The 19,817-nt window shown below is 48.3% G+C and overlaps 1 protein-coding gene across 1 annotated transcript in view; it reads left to right on the forward strand.

Moving 5' to 3' along the window:
• LRSAM1 (leucine rich repeat and sterile alpha motif containing 1) overlaps positions 1-19,817 on the forward strand; it is a 43,357-nt gene that overhangs the window by 8,062 nt on the left and 15,478 nt on the right. Inside the window, exons 4-15 of the mRNA XM_061571555.1 lie at positions 246-320; positions 1,745-1,813; positions 4,319-4,403; positions 6,204-6,325; positions 8,707-8,797; positions 10,385-10,512; positions 11,401-11,430; positions 12,418-12,540; positions 13,826-13,965; positions 14,714-14,758; positions 15,458-15,528; positions 17,923-18,022. Of these exons, the coding sequence (XP_061427539.1) occupies positions 246-320; positions 1,745-1,813; positions 4,319-4,403; positions 6,204-6,325; positions 8,707-8,797; positions 10,385-10,512; positions 11,401-11,430; positions 12,418-12,540; positions 13,826-13,965; positions 14,714-14,758; positions 15,458-15,528; positions 17,923-18,022 (1,079 nt within the window). The remainder of the gene's footprint in view (positions 1-245; positions 321-1,744; positions 1,814-4,318; positions 4,404-6,203; positions 6,326-8,706; positions 8,798-10,384; positions 10,513-11,400; positions 11,431-12,417; positions 12,541-13,825; positions 13,966-14,713; positions 14,759-15,457; positions 15,529-17,922; positions 18,023-19,817) is intronic.

Genomic DNA, 19,817 nt, shown 5'->3' on the forward strand with positions numbered 1-19,817 from the left:
TCCCCATTCTTGGCCTCACCTAGGTTAACTTGGCTTTCAAGGAGAATATTGTGCAGTGTGTAAATATCAACACTCGAGAGACAAAGACGGCCAGGCATGGTGCTGGCCAGATTGTGATCGTGAGTGCCGCGCCAGCCTTGTAAGAGCACTTGACCTTAAATATATACTGCTACACTGGGGGTCTTTGTGTGCTGTTGCATTGTGTACATACCTGTAGCCTGGGTGTGTCATGTTTTTATTTCCAGGTCCTGATCCTTCACACAAACTGTCTCACCTCTCTCACCAGTGGTGGAAACATCTTGGACTTCTCTGGCTTGAAGGTGACTCTTGGAGGTGTTACCAACGCACTGAGAATCACTATAACAATCACAAGTCACTCAGCGTGTCTCTCTGTTTAAATAATCAGTGGAGTGGTGCTCGTGTCTGTTGAAGGCCCTGTGCTAGCATAGAAAATTCCACTTTCCCATGGCAGGAAGCGATATCTATCCATGGGGTAACCGCTGTTATTTGAGTGGAGCAAAGCTCGTTAGAGCAGGGAGAAACCTCCATGTTGGGTTCAAAACTTTATCATTGAGCTGCTGTGGCTGAGCGCATTCCTCTATGACTACCCCAGCATTATGGAACAATCTCCCGCAGTGCATACAAAGGCAGTCAAACCTCCCCTCTACCTTCAGTGGTCAGCTGAAGGCGCCGCACTGGTTTAAAGATGGCACACGAGGAACCGAGTTCGCGATCGAACGACGGTTGAACTGTTTTGTGCGCGTTACAAATTGTTTTATTTTTACTTTATTGAAGTGACGCTTGCTCTACACACGCCAATTAGTTACTAGTTCAGCACACCGGTGTGTTGGAGAGTAAAGCCACTAGGAACTAATTGCCATTTTTTGTTTACGTGACAAACCTTACTAACCCAAAAAAAAATCTCTTACGTATGTTAAGGTGTTATTCCGCACTCCCCATGTTGTCAGCGGGTAGCATCACTATTGGGTCAACAGGGGGCGGAAGAGTGACGACGCCAATGTTAAAGGACTATGGCCAAAGGGGCCAACGGTGATCTCTGGGATAACGGATCCTGGGACACAATCCCCCAAACCCCGGGAAGGGAGATGGGGGGATGACGTCACCCTTCCAGGACCTGGTGGAAGGTTCTGGAAGCAAGCCCCGGACCTGTATACAAGTCGGGCCTCGCAACGATAGAGTCCGTCACCTCCAAGCCGAAGACTGAAGGCCGGGCTGTGGATAGGACCCTGGACCCCAGGCTCCGCCGTCCTTCTAAGGGCCGCAGCTGAGTGAGGCCAGTGGTCAGGACCCGAAGACCCTGGCACGGTCAGCATGGCCTCCCCTAGGGCCCCTAGCCGGAGGACGGGGAATTAGCGGGGTCCCAGTGTTAGGCCCGTGTAGTCCGGAGGCCATACCTCCCCAGGTATCGGGTGAAGGGGCCGCTACCCCTTGTGTTAGGGACCCTGTAGAAAGTAGCGTGTTAATAAATATCGTGTTACCTCAACTGGTGTCTCCCCTGGTTTCTGACCCACTACATGGATAATACTGGTCCCGAAAGCCTACGTGTTAAACAAATCAATAATGAATTATTTAAACCATTTAAAAAAACATGCATTTTGACGAAGGGGACTTACTGCTCTCCATAATGGGACCTGGACATATCCATGACTCCTCCTGCCACCCTTTTCCTGTGTGAGGTCAGTTATCTCATCCACGTGGATATTAACACAGCCTCGTGGTGCAGGTGCTGGATCTGCATGCCAACAAGCTCAAGGCTCTGCCTGAAGAGATGTGGCAACTCTCAGCTCTGCAGGTAAGTGAACATTATAAGTCAATGAGGCAGCGTGGCAATAATCAGCCCAACGTCTGAACCATGTTCCGTGCAAGGTTAATGATGTCCTCTGCAGATTACCTCATCTCCAAGGTTAACGATGCCTTGCCGGCCAATTTGAGAGGTTCTTCCGCTTAGTCTTAAAAAAATCTAATAGGCTGCCTCAGTTTGGCTCTTGGAGTCTTGGGCAGTTCGTCAAGTGTAGAGACTGCATCCTAAAGTCGGAGGCAGGATTAATGCATGTGTTGGGGAGTTCCCACGGACGCACTCGTAGACGGAGGTAAGTTATGGGCTTTCGCCAAGGTTTATTAAAGGTGAACAATAACACACAAGGGTACACAACTCCCAGGGGCTAGGGGTCCTACACTGAGTCCTGGTTCCTGCCCGGCTAGCTCCGGTCTCTCGTGTCGGATCGGGGACTGCCAACTCCACCGACCGGAGAGAGAGCACCTCTATCGGCTACCACCGGCTTCTCCCCAGACTCACTATTCGATCCCTCTCTCTACCCCTGGTTCCCTCTTCACCCTTCGTACTCTACCCGTTCCAACAGTGACCCCGCTTTCGTCACGGAGTCTCCCTTAAGTACTCTAGGAGACGTGACGTCATCGCACTGAACAGGCACACCTGATGTCACGTCCCCATTTTACTCCTCTACACATGCATCCCGATAATAATGAATGAGTTAGGTTTAGTATCACCGACAAGGAAGAGGGACGATGAGAGAGTGGCTGTAGAAACTACCGTGATGCTAGCAGAGATGAGGAGCTGATAGACAGTGTTAAGAGAAAGAAAGTTGATCGATTATAATTATAAACATTTTTGGAAACATGGAAAAATATCACATTGAGCTAGAATGGGCGAGACAGGTCACGTATCTGGGAAGTGTTTTTGTAAAACAAGGCGGCAGATGCTCGAGGGATATTAGAATGAACACTGCCTTGAGAAAACCTACATTCGGTGAGAGCAAAGCTGCTCACACGACGGATGAGTTGGGAATTACAGAGACGCACAAACACCCTGAGTGCGGAGGATGGTTTTGTATTGCGCTGAGATGTGGCCATTGAGAAAGGGACGACATCAGAATGCTGGACATTTTGCGATGTGGCTGTGGTGTCGAATGAGAGAATGAGATTGACGGGGCGAATAATGCCGAAAGCTCTGGAGGGGATTTCACAGAGTCGAATTGGAGCTACACTCACAGAGGACCAAAACAGCTGAGCAGCGCATATTGTCAGAGGTGAAAGTTTGCCGGAGGAAGCTCGAGAAGGAGGTTTGGAAGGGAAAAAAAATACACGAGTTTGAAAAGAAAAGCGCTGCTTGGCAATGAAGGGATGGAAGGCTGTTTGACAACGTAAAGAGGCAAGCACAACGTTGGATACGGTGGAGGAAATGTGAGCTAAGAACTTCCCTGAGGCCTTGAACTTCTAATATTATAATAATAATGGCAGCTCTCTCCCACTTCAGCAGTTTTTTCTTGATGTGGTTTTCCCACCTGATGATGATTGCTTGTGTTGCAATCGAAACGTAGTGATTTGTTTTATTTTATTTCTAACTATGTGACTTTACCAAAAGAACCAAAGAGTATAAATATGTCGTCTTAATCATTTATCCAGGAAAACCTCGCTGAGTCTTAAAACTATTTCAAGAGGGTTCTGAGTCTGAATATTTGGCCTATTGTTTTTTTAAAGAAGGGTTTTGTATATGAGAGGAAACCTTTTACTGAGTTGGGATTATACATCGCAATCATCGCCCCCCTACTGGCAGACTGATGGCCCAGGTCACTTCTTGCAGATGATGCTCATCCTTGTCTCTTGAGTTCTCACCTGGTTCAAGAAAATAAACCTGAACATGAGTACCCAGAGAAATGCCACCACTCGCACAAGGCCACATCACCTGCCGTCTTTTGGTCACGCCAAGGCCTAGAGAATTTGTAAGTTCCCCACATCTATGTGATCCACCATCCCTTGCCTGAAGAGCACTGGATTGCTGGCATCTAACATCTAACATCGTCCGTGGTGCATAGTCAATCAATCAACACAGTCCCTCTCCTAGGTTCTTAATGTAAGTGTTGAGGCTCTGCCACCGTGCTCTTTGTCGCTCAGATAAGAAAGTAAGATAGTACATTTTTATATTCGCACCCTTATTATCACAGAGATGCAGTAGTTTCACACTAGGGGGTGTTTCCGAACTGAGTAATTTTCAAATGTTTTGGTTTTTCTTTCAAATTTGGACCATGACACTGGCACACTGTGGCAAGCTCTTTTTCTAATTGCGTCATGGGATTGTTCGCCTCCACCGAGAAGCGGCGTGTATTTTACGGCCACGGTCGATCGCCGCGATAACCAGGGCGGGCTTGCCGGGTGTTTGAACCGCGACCCCTCCTGCAGCAAGCGTACAAACGCGCTACCGTGACGCCGTGACGCTGCTCCAGTAAACTCTACCCGGTGATGAAACGGTAGCCGGTCCTTTTTTTTTCTCGTTTCCCAGGTGCTGAATGTCGAGGGCAACAATTTGATGGCGCTGCCCGAATCCGTGGTTCGGTTGAGACAGCTGCAGACGCTCAACGTGCGGGGTAAGCAAAGAGGGCCTTGCCTGCGCGCCTGGGATTCCGTTTGCCACGATGTCAAAGTTTCGCCAAGTTTAAGACATTCATGGGTCACAAATAAATGAGTAGGATGAACATACCGTTCAACCCCTTATCGGTGCCTACCTTATTACAGACCAATTCAGACCTTATTGGTCACCCCGTGCTCTTATAAATCTCAACGTTCATCCTACAAATTCCCATCACATAGGAGAAACAATAACAAATAGACCTTTTTTCCCATATTGAAACGGCTGTACACCCTATGGACCTGAAAACCCAATTTCGCTGTACAAGAATGCGGGTAAACCGGTATGGGTTGACAGGTATGGATTAACATTGTTTACTTTGCACAAAGTGGTACTCATTTATCAACCCAAGAAGCATGATGGCCGAGTTGACCTCTGACCCAGATTTGAACTCCCACACTTTTTTAATCCTTTATATTAAGTTCGCATGCTTGCTTGCTTGCGTGCTTGCTTGCTTGCTTACGACCGTGCAAATCTTTCGGTCGTTTTTTAACCCATTTCCCGTGATCCAATCGAGCTGACATTTTCCACACAGACTCGTTGTGCCAGACAATTAATGTTCGTGAAAAAAAATTCCCAAAATTTTACACTTTTTAGGCAAATTTTTTTTATTTTACATATATTTAAATATAACTCATTCATGGCTTTGGCTGAACGTCACAGTATAAGAGCCCAGAGCGTAACCCCTCCACAGGCCGTGGTGGAGTAGCGCAGTTGGTAACGCCCTCGCTTCCCATGCCAAAGGTCGCGGGATTGATCCCCGCGTCCTCCACAGGCGAATATATTTTTAAATCCTTTATATTAAGTTCGCTGCCACGCATATAAAGGATTTATAGTGAAAAACTTTGTTTTTACGGGTTATACTTATTTTTGTATCTCTTGCCCCCCCCCCCTCCCCCCAGTTTTATTCCAGTTGAGCGGTTGGCGTCGCCATTAGACAAAGACTTGATTTTTTGGAGCTAGCGGTGCACCACCCTGTATCATAGATGACATCACGTAATTGCTTATGAACCCACTTTCACTTGCATCTGTATATCACAAGAGAAACATACCTTATATTTATATATCCAGAAAAGTGTTTATCACATGTCAATTGAACAAAATTGCTTAATTCTCAGAGCTGGAATAAGCCAAACTAAGTCAAAAGCAAAGTTCAATGATAGGTTTTATTTTGTAGTCATTGATGGTTAGGTTGAGACCATGAACTGGCTACATTTGAGAACCTGGTTTAACCACGGGTGGCTGAAACCTGTATTCAAATGCAGAATCTCAGTGCCTGCCTGCTTAGTGCTCCGACACGAGCCACATGGCCACCTCAGGACTCCTTGGAAGCCGTGGACTTCCGCTTGTGAGTTGAACGCTCTAACCACGCCGTCACCCAGCCGGGTAAAAGATGCCATAGAGTCGGCATCGGAAGAACGATGACTGCCTGAGAGAAACTTCTTAGCATGATCCGCGTGTCTTTGTACGATTCAGTCGACTGATATGAGCAGCACACGAGTGACCGCAGACCTTGCGCATGAACGCTGAAGAGGGCAGTCCCCGGATTGCCAGGCCGGACGTGCTGCTCTCTTCTCGGCAGCCACTGTCGTGCATTCGGATTTCAAATAGTTCAGCGGCGTCGCGAGGTGCGGAGGAACGCCACGGCAGCCCCGCCTTGCGCCGTCCCTTTCTAGTGACGGTATCTAATATCGCTGTGTTGGCGATGCTGCTGCTGCTGCTGTTGCTGTTGCTGCTGCTGCTGCTGCTGTCTGATAAGATAACAAGATATCGGAATTGCCGAAGGATCTGGACGGCTTGCAGAGTTTGAGGAACTTGGACATCAGCCTCAACCAGATCTCCAAACTTCCGCTCAGCCTGGCTCATATTCGCACGCTCGAGGTAGGTGTCAAGTGGATTGTTGCTGAGCAAAGTGAGAACACACGAGAGAGAGGCCAGGTTAGTCACGTGTGACCTGGATCACACATGACAAGAGCAAAACGAATACACCACAGCAATGAAGAAAATAGAATTCGGCACAAAATTTTCCGTATCTCGTGAGAAATCGAAAATATTGAAAGAATATTAATCAATGTTTCATAATAAAATCCCTGTAGTGCAAGTCAGCTCGTGCAGAATATTTTCAGGCTGATCAACGTACAATTACAATTAAGTTACAGAAAAAATATAACAGATAATTGGTGACTATTGTAACTTATGTATACAGACTCACTGCCTTGTTCGTATGAGGGGCACGGAAAGTTCATGGCCTGGAATGGAAGGCCTTGGAACGTCGTCGTCGTCGCCCCAAGGCTTTTATCTCAGCACCTCAGATCACTCTCAGGCGTGAGCCGTTGCCACGTCGCATTGCGGTGCATAATGTAGTTCGTAATAAGGGTTTTTCTTCTGGGTTCCATCGCGAAAAATATAAATGTGTCGTTAGCCAAACCACCATCTGACACAGCCACTGATTTCTTGCAACAATCGCCCGATGAAGTTGGTTGTGATTACCAGCGAAACGGCACGGTACTCAAATAGCAAACGTTGTTGTGGGTTTAGTCACCAAAGCACCGGTGTGCTGAAGTAGTAACTAATTTGAACACGTTGCATTTACGTGACAAACTTTACTCATTGGGTGTGTCGGGTGGTGGTGGGTTAACACATATTTATGCGATCTAACTAAAAAAAACGTTATTGTTGCTATGATGAGCCCAGAATGTCTGTTTGTGTGTAATGCGCGTGACGTCACTCCACATGCCGCACCCCCCCCTCCCCCATCATTAATATTCATGAGTTGGTGGATTTTTACACTCACGCAGAAGAAGGTCGAGTGGAAATATATTTTTTGCAAATTCGCTTTAAGTTTGACATTTCTTTATTGAAAGTGAATCTAATAAATAATTCTACGCAGCAACAAAGTGGATTTGGTGTCTGTATTTCTTCAGCACTTGACACTAAAGATAAGTCTAATTTATGCTTCTGCATTATGGTAAAATAGACATTTCTCAGTGATTTTCCAGATATTGTATCGAATTCCAATTTATTTCAACCCCAGCAGTTTCATTTCAGTTATTTATTTATTAGGGTTTACCCTGTGAGCCATTCGGCTCTTGATTTGGGTTCAACCGCAACAAACCGAAAGCAGAAGAGAATAAAGTATCAGAGCAGTAAATTTGAACAAATTGAAGGTCAGCTATATAAAGTGCTACAGTGACATGAAGTGAGGTGTTTTATGACTTCGTTTTGTGCCAGATTCACTGCCATTAATACAGCGCTACATTGAACTGCAGTGAAGTGTTTGACATACTTTCGTGCAGGATTCACTGACATTAAATTTACACGACATACAATTATCCTCTGCTCAATTTTTTCGTAAATATTACAGCTTCCGTCCTAGGACGGGCAAACAAGCTAGTTATGCATAATATTGGTCGCGAAAGTTTACGTGTTAAATTTCACAATGTGGATTGGTAGTCTTAGAATTATTCATTCATTTAAACAAACTTTTCCGCTCACCATAGCTGCGTACAATCGTGAGTGTAAAGAACGATTATTTACAATGCATGTAACACTTATGAAAATGTTAACTTTTGTCAGTTTGATCTAAAGAGCATCCAGCATGAGGAGGCCTTCATCTAGCAGTAGATGCTCCACATGGACTGCGAATTATTTGTACAGGCGGTCTTCGATTTACGACGATCCGATTTTAGGGCGATCCACGTTTACAACGTTTATATCACTTCACTATGGATCAATGCAGAAATATAAAACTTGATTTATGATGCGTCTTCCGGCACGACTCCGAACGCATTTGAACAGTGTCGGTTTGGTTTCCGATGTGACTTGGCGTAGAGCTTAAGTGTTTTTGTGGATTTTTATTTGTTGAACCCCTTTAGATATGGCTGATAAAAGGAAAAATACGTACGCAAGTAATGTTTCTCAATGTTTCTACTGCCTATGGGAAAATACCCTCCGATATATGATGGGGTTTCCAGGAACACATTGTAACGTCGTAAAAGTGGGGGACCGCCTGTATATTACAATCGTCATACTTTTAGGCTAACGAGATGAACAAGGGAGGTTTACGAAACCCTGCGAGGCAGTCCAATTGAGGAGCAAAAAGAATCGATTCTTGAATTGTGACCCCCTGAAATGTGACAATCTTGTATAGCACCGTGCAGGGGAAGGCAGGGGCAGGAACCGTTCGTTGCGCTTCAGTTGCAGCAGAGCCACTTGCAGTAGCGTCCACTGCTTATTCCTCCTCCTGCTGTTGTTTGCGCCAGACGCTGCAGTTGGACGTGGGGAGGATCTCCTTTCCGCCGCAGGACGTCGTCCGGCAGGGCACCGAGGCTGTCAAGCGCTTCCTGTGCGAAGGTCGGCTCGCTGGCGCTAGCGGTCGCCACCACAGTGCACCGGCACACCTCGTAGAGCAGCCACCCGCTCGTGGCCGCTTGCACCGTGGTGGTCGCTTGACCTTTGTTAGAGGGGATGATCACGGCGAACTCAATCACCCCCCCCCCCCCGCCCGATGTGGTTTTGGACACCTCGCGGTCCGATTGTAAGTTGAGCACTTTGGCCACAGCAACACCAAGCCTCATTTTATCGCTGTAGGATCATAGGGTTCATAAGGTTCTATGTACAGGGACTCCTACTTACAAACATTCGACTTGCAAACATTCGGAGATACGAACAAACCTCTCCGTATGTCCAGTTACGTGTTTGGACCGAAAGTCGTAAATTCAACCACCGCGCGATAGACGGCGGAGGTGGCATCTACATCTGTAGAACGTGAAGAACCAGTGGCATCTACATCTGTAGAACGTGAAGAACCAGTGGCATCTACATCTGTAGAACGTGAAGAACCAGTGGCATCCGCAGCAAATTATACAACTTTTAAAATCATTCGTCATGTTTAGTGTACATGCCATACAACATGTTTGAAATCGACAGACCTCTGGAACTTAACTTGTTCATAAGTAGAGGAGTCTCTGTATAACACGCCGGCTTTCACGACCAATATCATCCATAGCAGAGGTTTTTTGGGTTAGATCGCGTAAATATATAAACGTGTCGTTAAACCCGCCACCACCTGACACAGCCAACTAGTAAGGGTTGTCACGTAAACAGAACATGCCAATTCGTCACTAGTACAGCACACTCATATTTATGGAGTCCCTGTATGTATGTTGAACTTCTTTCGCATTATACATAGCCAACCGTGCTGATCGGAGGTGCGGGGAAGGACAACCGACTAAATACAACAAGCATTTATAAACAAATTCGTTTTTAATCTGGATTTAAAAGTGCATAGCTGCAGTGGCTTCCTCGTATCGGAAGTAAGAGCGTTCCAGACGCCCGCAGAAGCGTATCTGAAATCGCGCGATGTGGTAACACCATCTTTGTTCGATCGCCGGCCAAAAGCTGCTGCTGCAAGGAATGATTGTATTGGGAGCCAGTTGTGTGATCTGAGGATCAGGGCAATGTGGTTGTGGTTGTAAGTGTGGTGAGAAGTCAAGTCGAATAGATTACCATCTGGATCACTTGAATTCGTAGAGAAGCATTAGTTTAATTGTGATAACGTCACATTGTGTATATAGCTGTGTGGAATATGATGAGCATTATGCATCGGGATCGGGTCTGCAACTTAGAAGTTTACAACACAACGTGCTAGGAAAGCACTGTAGAAGTAATCATGAGAAAAGAGGTTCCGTTGGGTGGGATACTGTGCAGCACGGCGGAGGGGCAGGTTACTGGGACAGGCGTTGAAATGGCACGCAGAGATTGGCGACCAAGAGCAAGATCTGAATCCAGACGATGGCGATGAGGGTCGAAGACTTGTCCTTGGAGGTCAAGTGTCAACTGAAGGTAGAAGGCGATGGCGAAGGCGTGGTGGTTATGCAATCGGCAGTGGCCGTTGGTTTTGCGGTGACGGTTCTGCCCTTACCTGGTCTCATGATGCAGAATCCGGCCTCGAGTACTCCCCGCCGTCCCAGCACCTCTTGTCCGTCCTCACCGCGAGCCCCCAGCGCTGCCCCGACGTGACGGACAACGCCGAGCTCCAGCACAGCCTTCAGCAAGCCGCGTGGCAGGTGGGTCATACGTATGTTGAAATTCTTTCTCGCTGTATGTAGCAAACTGTGCTAATCGGAGGTGCGGGGGAAGGACAACAAACCAAACACAAAAAAGCAGTTCTAAAGAAATTCGTTTTCAATCTGGTATGTGGTGGCAGTGTTGGCTGTGGTAGTAATGGTTGCGGTTTGGTGATGTTGGTGTGGGTATGTGTGTATGTTGAACTTCTTTCGCACCATGCGTAGACAACCCTGCTAATCGGGAGGTGCCGGGGGAAGGACAACACCCCTAAAGAAAATAGTTTTCAATCTAGATGTTTGACAAGTCCATAGCTCCAGTGGCTTCCTAATATCGGAAGAGCATTCCAGATGCTCATTTGACGCGATGCGGTGAACCGTCTTTGTTCGATGGTTAGCCAAAAGCCGCCGTTGCGAGGATGCCCACCGGAGTTTGCCTGATGCTTTATGCTCCTCGGTGGCCTTTTCTGCCCGTGCCACGCACCGCCGTGCGGCCCTGCGCGTGCCCTACCTGCGCGTCGTCTCGCCCGGGCGTCGATCCTTGCAATTTCTAGGAAGAGACGTATTAGCATAAATAGCGAAGGAGCACGCATCTGCCACCCGTCCCGCTTGACCGTGGTTCCGCAGCGATTGTTAGATTTAATTGCATGAACGACGCCGCAATGTAAACATGAATAGTTTTATGTTTTTCTTTGTTCAGATGTGGATGGAGACTGTCGTTATCGGTGCCAGCTATTTATAAACCTGCGTGCAAGGTGGCCGTGATGTTGCTCTAACGCAGCTTGCTAATTGAGCAGAGAGATGTGTTCGCAATGGATGCTTCTGGCGCGAGCACAGGTTCAGTGACGGTGAACGGTCTGGTAACGACTTCCCCCAACTTTTGTTTTTCAGGACAAATTCAAGGAATTTGAAAACAAAAAGGTTAGTTGGGTCACGATTATGACGTGTTCGCGAAATGCCGTGTCACACCTGACTCTGTGGTTACTTGCAAGGCGCTGCCTTGCATGGTTCTAATAATGCTGTTTGCGTTCCTTTCTGCAGAAGCTTGCATTGCAGCTTGTGTTCAAAATAGCAGGCCAGCGGAGTGTGGGGTCATGCTTAGATAACAAGGCTATCACGAAGGGAGGCGCTTTATTCCACAGACATAGTCTGTAGTAGTATCGAATTCGTGATGATATTTCTGTGTCATCCCAACTTAGTGCAGGCGTGCCTCTTATAGCGCTGCCTCTTATAGCGCTGCCTCTCATAACCCGACATATACAACACTCTTATAGCGCTGTCTCGTTGTAACGCTGTTTCGTTATAACGCTGTTTCGTTATAACGCTCTTTTGTCCTGGACGAAAGTTCCTGTGCAGATCAGCCCATATATGGAAGAAAGTTAAATCGAGGCATCTATTGTATCGATTCTGCTCCTAGTCGATCCGACAGCCGATTCATCGCGAGCTTCAGGCCACGTCACCACCCATGATTGTTGAGGCCGTGGCTTTAGGGAGCAGCTCCAAAAATCTGGAACACCCCGGGGCCTTTCTACCAAGTGTCTCTCAATTCTGTGGTCTTTGCAAGACACCTAGTCAGACTTGTCTTCCACGTAAAATTAAAAACTGTTTTTTACCTTTCATTTATCTCATTTGCATTTACTACTTACCTTTCCTATGCTATTCGTTGCGCACGGTTGCACTTTATTTTGTGCGCGGTTGAAATTTACTTTGCTCGGTCGGCGTTAGCCGCTGAGGGTCGTGACGGGTTTCTCTTCTCATTCCCGTTGCTCCGTGCCCCCTGTGCCGTTCCCGTTCTGGTGCGATGTGCGCCGATGGCTACTTCATTTGAGGGCGACGTTGGCACGTAAAAACGAAAGATCGACCGGTTGGTTGGTGTCGCCGTGTGAAACGCGTGCGCCGCGGTTCCAGGAGATGCGGCGGAAGGAGCAGCTGGAGTTTGAGCGAGCGCTGGGCCAGCAGCACATGGACATGGCGCTGCTGGTGAACGACGCGACGCTGCAGAGGGATGAGCTGCTGCACTCGGTCAAAGAGGTCTCGAGTTGCTACCCTCGCGGCATCGTCACGGACGCGAATTCCTTCTCTCGCTCTGCCCACGCACCCATTGCGCGGTCGTCACAATACACCACTCGGCGCGACACGGTTAGGCGCAGCTACGTTGAAATGTAACGGGGAATTTTTTTTTTTATATTCCCACCTGTGCCACTGACGTCACGTCAAAATACGAAAATAATTATAATGCAGCAATGCCTCGGTTTACATCGGGGGTTGCGTTCCGGAAAGTTGCGACGAATATCGAAACGACTTCAATAAATGCGATCGTTGTCTGCACGCCACGTGAGCTAAACGCAACGGAGGGTACGGTGAAGCTGTAGACGTACCCACAACGTTACATTAAGTGATTAAAAATGCTGCACTCAACACTAGTGTAACAGCAGTAAACTTGAACACAAATTATGCAGGGTACAATAAGATACAGTACACTAAAATAAACAATCGCCAAACACTACATAAATAATATATTGTTCCCTACAGTACGCTACATTTCTTTATGCGCTATACAAAGTGGTTCATGTACAGGAAAGGTGGATGCGAAGGCTGAGAGGTGACGGATACTAGAAAGGATGGCGGCATAAGACCGTAGGTTGAGGTCGACGCAACTCGGCCAGCGGTGTTAATAATAAAATGGCAACGTATTTTTTAAACGACATGTAAGGGGGAGACATGAATCGTATGACCGTAATTATTTCCCCAATAAAGTTACGCTGAGTTTGAAGTTCCTGTTACAGGAGGGTGTCCTGCTTTGGGATGTGTGACCAACACCAATCGCCATTTACAAAAGCGCTTCTTGGCTCAATTGGACTAAATTGTTTGTTGTTAGCGATGGGAGGAAACTAGAGGACGCGGAGAAAGCCCACGGAGAGCAGGGCGCGATCATACAAACTCCACACAGGCACCCGAGCCAAGAATACAACCCAGGTCCTTCTCGCCGTGAGGCACGACTGTTACCGCCGAGTCTGCTCTGGTGTGTTGGGAGCGGTAGTGTCGCGGTTAGCGCACTGCGCTGCGAACCCGGCGACCCCACTTCGATTCCCGTTAACATCCAACACCGGTGACAAATGTCTGAACCGGTCCTGAGCCTCCCCTGGGTCGACTCGGCCTCAAATGAATACCTTGTGCTGGTGTGTAAAATCAGACAACGGTGGCCGGGCGTGGTGCTGGCCACCCACCCCCCTCGTGTGCCGTTCAAGTCTTCATACGTGCTCGCTAAACAGCACTTGCCCCAACAGTCTGCTATGGGCTATGGTTGTTTGCGCAGGGTCTGGCCGAGCTGGAAAGGGAAGTGGACGGGCAGCGACGGCGTCAGGACGCCACCCGCGTGCGGATGACGGAGGAGCTCCTGCGCATGGAGAAGAAGGCGGGCGACCTGGTGTCGCACATCCTCAGCAAGAGAGACTGGTACGCGTGTGGGCGTGCGCTCGTGGGATAAATGGGCAGGTGTTTGACTTTCGTAACGAGGCATCGGCCCATTGAGAGCTGTCGCGGTCGACTCTGAGAGATGGCCCCCTGTGAGGTACCTCGTGCGTTGCGTTCTTGTTTTAAACTCATGTAAGCCACTGCTCTGAGCCATTGGTAGGAATTCCCTACGGGGGGTTGGGGGTGAGTTTATCTGGAATTTTCCATCGCGAGTACGAAAGCGCCACCCCTCCAGTGTCGACTAGAGACTTCACTTTTGAAAAAGATCTCGGAGGAAGCTTGGTATCCTCCCGTATGAGCGTTTCCTAACACGAAGGGTTTGCGCTGCTCTGAGAGATCTGAATGGCTACTTTGTCTTGTGACACAGGCAGCCCCATCGCTGAAAAAATGTCATTCGTCGGGAAAGAGCCGGTCTTTCACAGAACAAGCATCTAAGCCCTCGCCTTAGTCATGCGGAAATTGCCACCACTCGCTCAGGAGCGCTGGTAGACGTGAGTGACGCCTCTCGCTTGAGATGAGAGAGACACGGCCCGATCGTCGTGCTGGTCATTGTTCTGTTTCGTCCGTCGTTTGGAGGAAGGATGCCTGTTTCCGTCGCTAACAGTGGGGAGAATGAGCATGGTAATGTGATTCAGCCACCCATCAAGAAGTGTCGCGTCCTGCCCTATGGCGTTGCGTTTGTGGGTGTTGTGACATAGTTAGGTAAGTGTTTCTGTCTCGTTGTTTGCAGGTTCAAACAAAAGAAAGATCTCCTGGAGGCCATGGACAGAGAGAGGTGGCTTTTTCCTTCTGTATCATTGGCCACCTGTGAATGTGCCCTGACGTTTGATTTGTGCACTTGCACGTGCATGCTGTACGGATGTATATGGAGCTTCTTTCGCACCGTACGTAGCCAACTTTGCTAATTGAAGGTGCGGGGAAAAGGACAGCAAACTAAACACCACAAGCAGTTTAAAAAAATTGGTTTTCAATCTATATTTAAAAGTACCTAGCTCCAGTGACTTGCCAATGTCGGAAGGAAGAGCGTTCCAGACGGCCGCAGAAGCGCATCTGAAAGCGTGCGATGCGGTGACCGTCTTTGTTCGATGGCCAGCCAAAAGCCGCTGCGAGGATGACCGGAGTTTGCGTGATGGTTTATGCTCCTTGACGAGATCAGCGAGGTACTGTGGGTCAGTTGTGGCAAGCACTTTGGGTGGGCACGAGTGTTATTGGAAGAGAGCCAGATAGATTTTCACTGATGGTTAAGAAGTGACTAGATCCTCTGCCCGAATCACATGTTGGCAAATGATCCTTTTAAGTGTGATGCTTGGCTAAAGCAAACCGGTGTTGTCATCGTTTGGCCTCCCGTTTGCACTGGGCCTGTGGTTTTGCGTCCTCTGTTGCATGGCCGCACGTGGATTGCTTGTGGTGCTGTGCTGGGCCGCGCGCGTGTGTGTGTGTGTGTGCGTGCGTGTGTGTGTGTGTGCGCGCGCAGGCTGGAAATGGAGCTTCTGGTGTGCATCACACAGGAGGAGACATTGGCGCTGAGGAGGAACGACGTGGCTGGTGAGGCCGTTACGACTCCACACCTTGGATAGCCCAATGCTTTGCAGTAAACCCGGCCGGATGCCTCGGCGGCAGAGCGAAGGCGGCTCTTAGTAGGAAGGTGCCGAGTTCAAATTCCGGTTGGGGATGGGATTCAGCCAGTAGTTACTCTGGAGTAGATAAATCGAGTACCACTTTGTAGGGAAGTCAACGGTGGTTATTCGAATAGACTTGCCTCCCGACCGCCATAGGGAGATGAACACCACCCCCCAAGGCTCATTTGCGTAGGTGGGGTACGAGGTGCCATCATCCGACCGGGTTGGTCCCATGGCTTGTGTGACCGACTCCGAAGTTCGTGGAGATCGTGGGTCTCTGTGTGGGTCTGTACGGGAGTCTCTGTAAACAGCAAAAAGCATGACATACCCACCGCACACTGTTATAAACTTGCTCGGTTGCTTAAAAATGCCACGCAAAGAAGTCTGTACCCCGAACTGCGACTCTAACCTTGTGCCCCTACTAGCGTGCTTTTTATTTTTGTATATTTTTTTTTTATGTCACGAGCCGCACATGTGGCCGCCCGCCAGTGTCTTGTCGTGTTTTCTATTTTCGTCCCAACTGGGAACTGGGAGTTGTCGGTTTCCGAGCTTCCTTTGGCTTATGGAGGCATCGTGAATACCCCTATGCCCACCGTCCCCCGGCAATCGCCTCGCCGCATGGGCGGCGTTTGTGGGGCGGTGGGGAGGGCGGGGGAGAGGCGACGCCCCACCCTAACGGTGGACACCGCTCATTTATGGGACCTCCTCTGCCAGTACCAAAATAAGAGAATAGGTTTTCCCCCTTTTTTCTGGCAACAAAACAATTCAGTGGGCTCACATGACATTGACTTCTCCAAGACAGAGGTTTCTGCAAGCCATCTGGCTATCATGAGAGATTCGTTCATGAGGCGATCCACATATACAAACACAGAGACAATTTCAACCGAGAAGATGGATTCTGGCTTAGCAATCATTGGAAGGACGTAATAAACCATTTCGGATCTTAACTGATTGTGTTTACGTTTACGGTGACTTTCAGACCTCGTTCCACTCACTGGCATGGTGCAGTGTGCAGAGTAATGTATGGTGTCGTAATTGTATAGTAAATATATAGCAGTGTGATACACATTAGGGTGGGTAGAATAATACATAGTGTTATATTAAAATGGATAAGGCAGCAACTGCAGCAGCAGCAGCAGCAACTGCAGCAGCAGCAACTGCAGCAGCAGCAACTGCAGCAGCAGCAGCAGCAGCAGAAACTGCAGCAGCAGCAGAAACTGCAGCAGCAGCAGAAACTGCAGCAGCAGCAACTGCAGCAGCAGCAGTAACTGCAGCTCCCTTTGATGCTGTTAATCCTGCATAATGCACATGCATATGTAGTACTAATCACATTCCTACATTTCCATAAATATGCTAAATTCCTCTTGATATGCAAATTCCGTTGTCAAGGCGCCCAGCTTATATATATGCTCCAAGCTCGTGTGCTGTTTCATTCAGACTCTGTCGCCTCGACAGACCTGGTTTTCACCTGAGGACGGCTGCTTGCGTTGTGGCCGAAACGTCGTGAGAATAATTTTATTATGTTTTATTTTTATTATTTTATTACTTCCCTTCTACGTGACTTTACCGAAAGAACCAAGAAGATGAATCCCTGCAGTCACGAAAGCTTTAAATCAAAATGTAACAAAACAGGTGTTAAGATGTTTAAACATCAAACTGAAATCTTTCACAAGGAATCATGTCTACATTAACCACAATACTTGTGGTCAGAATGCAAACAAAAAACATACTCTGATAATATATGCATGGTCTTTGAAGCTGATTGGTCCACACCAGAGACAGCTTTCTTCATCATGATGTCGCTGCTCACCCCGAGCTCTCATTACTCTGATAGTGCATTGTGTTTGTGCTGTGTACGCCTTTTGGCGTTCTCTGGTCTAACACCGTTTGAGGCTCGACTCAAAAGAAAGCTGTCTCTGGTGTGGACCAATCAGTTTCAAAGACAATGCATATATTATCGGAGTGTTTTTTGTTTGCATTCTGACCACAAGTATTGTGGTTAATGCAGACATGATTCCTTGTAAAAGGTTTCAGTTTGGTGTTTTAACATCTTAACACAGCTGTTTTGTTGCCAGAAAAATGGGAAAACCTATTCTCACCATTGATTTATTTTCAAGAGTTTACAATTAAGATACAAAAATAAATAAATTCAATATGCACCCACGATTCCTAATGCGAGGGACAAAGCGAACCCCTTGCCCCCCCCCCCAGACGATAACTACAAACCCCCAACCCCTCACCCACAATTAACATCGTTTCATTCCCCTGAGCCTCGAGGCTCGTGGACACACACACACACAGGTGCCTCGTGTGCCCACAGCCGCCATGCAGCAGATGCTGATGGAGGCCAAGTCCAACGAGCTGCTGAGGCAGGAGTACCAGCGGCAGAGGGACGAGCTGTGTGACCAGGCCGCCAGCAGGTGGGGGTCCCTGCCCGCCTGCACTCACGAGACCGCCCTGCCTGGTTTTGCCTCCCTCTTTGCCCGTGCCCAGGATTTTTGAACCCGGCTCATTTTGCTGAGCTTTTTGTTTTTTTACGTCAACTTGGTTCGGCGCGAAGGCAATCGGTGGGTGAATGTGCGCCGTACCATTTGTCATTCCACCTCCCCCCCCCCATTGCTGGTGTGGGTCGATGGGGAGCTATTTGACCGTTCTTCGCCACGCCGGTCAGTGTTGTTTAGTGAAGGTGGGGAGCATGGGTGTGGGAGAATAAAAGTTGCTTCCATGAATTTAGCATGCGCTGCCCTTTGCTGTCCACCACGTAGCCTCACAGATGTTAAATTCCCACATCAGTGGCAGTTAATGCAATTACTTTTATTAGAAACCCAATTGTTATAGTAGGATTGCTTAATGGAGGGTGTGTAAGGGTTGTGAATAAATAAGAGCGGCCCTTTACAAACCCACTGCTGGTTGAAGACCTTCCCACGGCTTTCAGTCAGAATCTGATTATTTATCCTGGAGGAATCTGATGAGCTATAAAGCTCTTTTTCACAGATGTCCAGTAGGGGCAGGTCAGAACATTACAACAAACAATACAAAACCACGATCGGAGTACAAAGTTTAGGGAAGGCAAACAATTCACTTAAAATATACAAATAAAACTAAATATATGTTTATCTTACCAGTTAAAAGAGGCCACTGAGGTGTAGTGGATTCAACTGAGTCGCAGACGTACTCTTTGGAGGCAACACATTAACACCAACACACGGGATAACTGCCCCTTGACACTATAACAACCTATGGTGGTGACCACCAGGCTAACTGCACTCATTACACGGTAACTCGCTACAATGGACCGGACCACAGCTTGGGTCCAGGTCCACGTGTTGGAGACTCTGCAGGACGTAGAACGTAGTTTCTTCAGGATGAACAACAGCAGCCGGTCCCTCTCAGGGACCCGGCTTATATCCTCTGCGGTGTGGCTGGCTCCGCCCTCGGCCACGACCACCTTCCAGAATCACCGAGCAGGATCTCGGCCCTGACACGTGACCACCCCTAGCCCCCACCTGGCGGCCCTGTGTAGACTTTACCGGTCACGTGTCCTTTGGGGTCAACCAGAGTGCCATGGCCCTTAGTAACCCCATTCCCATGGCCGGCATTCTCACACCCTATCCTGTAGAGGTCGGCACTGCACGCAGAGCGTGGTGCTATCCAGCGCTGTCAGTCAGCGCTCACCGAGCCCCTCCAGGGCCGGTACTGCACCCGCGTGAGTGGTGCCCGCGATGTTACAGCGTAAGCCGTGCCTCTCTAGGGCCGGCATTACACAGTGACATCCGCGATGTCACTACAGAGGTATTAACTTATTTTTCAAAAGCGACCTGGCCACAAATTATGATTCAACAAAGTGACTTATCATGTTGGAAATTTATAGCAGCAAAATGATTGTGGGTGTGACCGCACACTGCTCCTTGCTGCTTAACGTGGGATGGGAAAGGGGATGCCCGGGACCGATGCCTGGAAATGTAATTCAGTTCGCCGGGTTCATAGCGAAAGGGTTAGCACGTTACGCTATGAACCTGACGATTTGAAATAAGAGACCTAATTAATTTATCTCAAAGGTAATTTTTGCACGTCGACTTCCGCGTCCCTTCTCTGATGCGACATTATGACCCAGTGGTATTGCGATTACCCTCTAATATCTGGCACAGAACCGCGTGCGGTGTCCGGGCAAGTAGTGTATGGCAACGGTGCGTGGTGAGTTTTGTAGTGTGCGTA

The sequence above is a fragment of the Lethenteron reissneri genome, chromosome 48 (genome assembly GCF_015708825.2).
Source record: "Lethenteron reissneri isolate LAM-NWPU_2019-01 chromosome 48, ASM1570882v1, whole genome shotgun sequence".
Lineage (NCBI taxonomy): Eukaryota > Metazoa > Chordata > Hyperoartia > Petromyzontiformes > Petromyzontidae > Lethenteron > Lethenteron reissneri.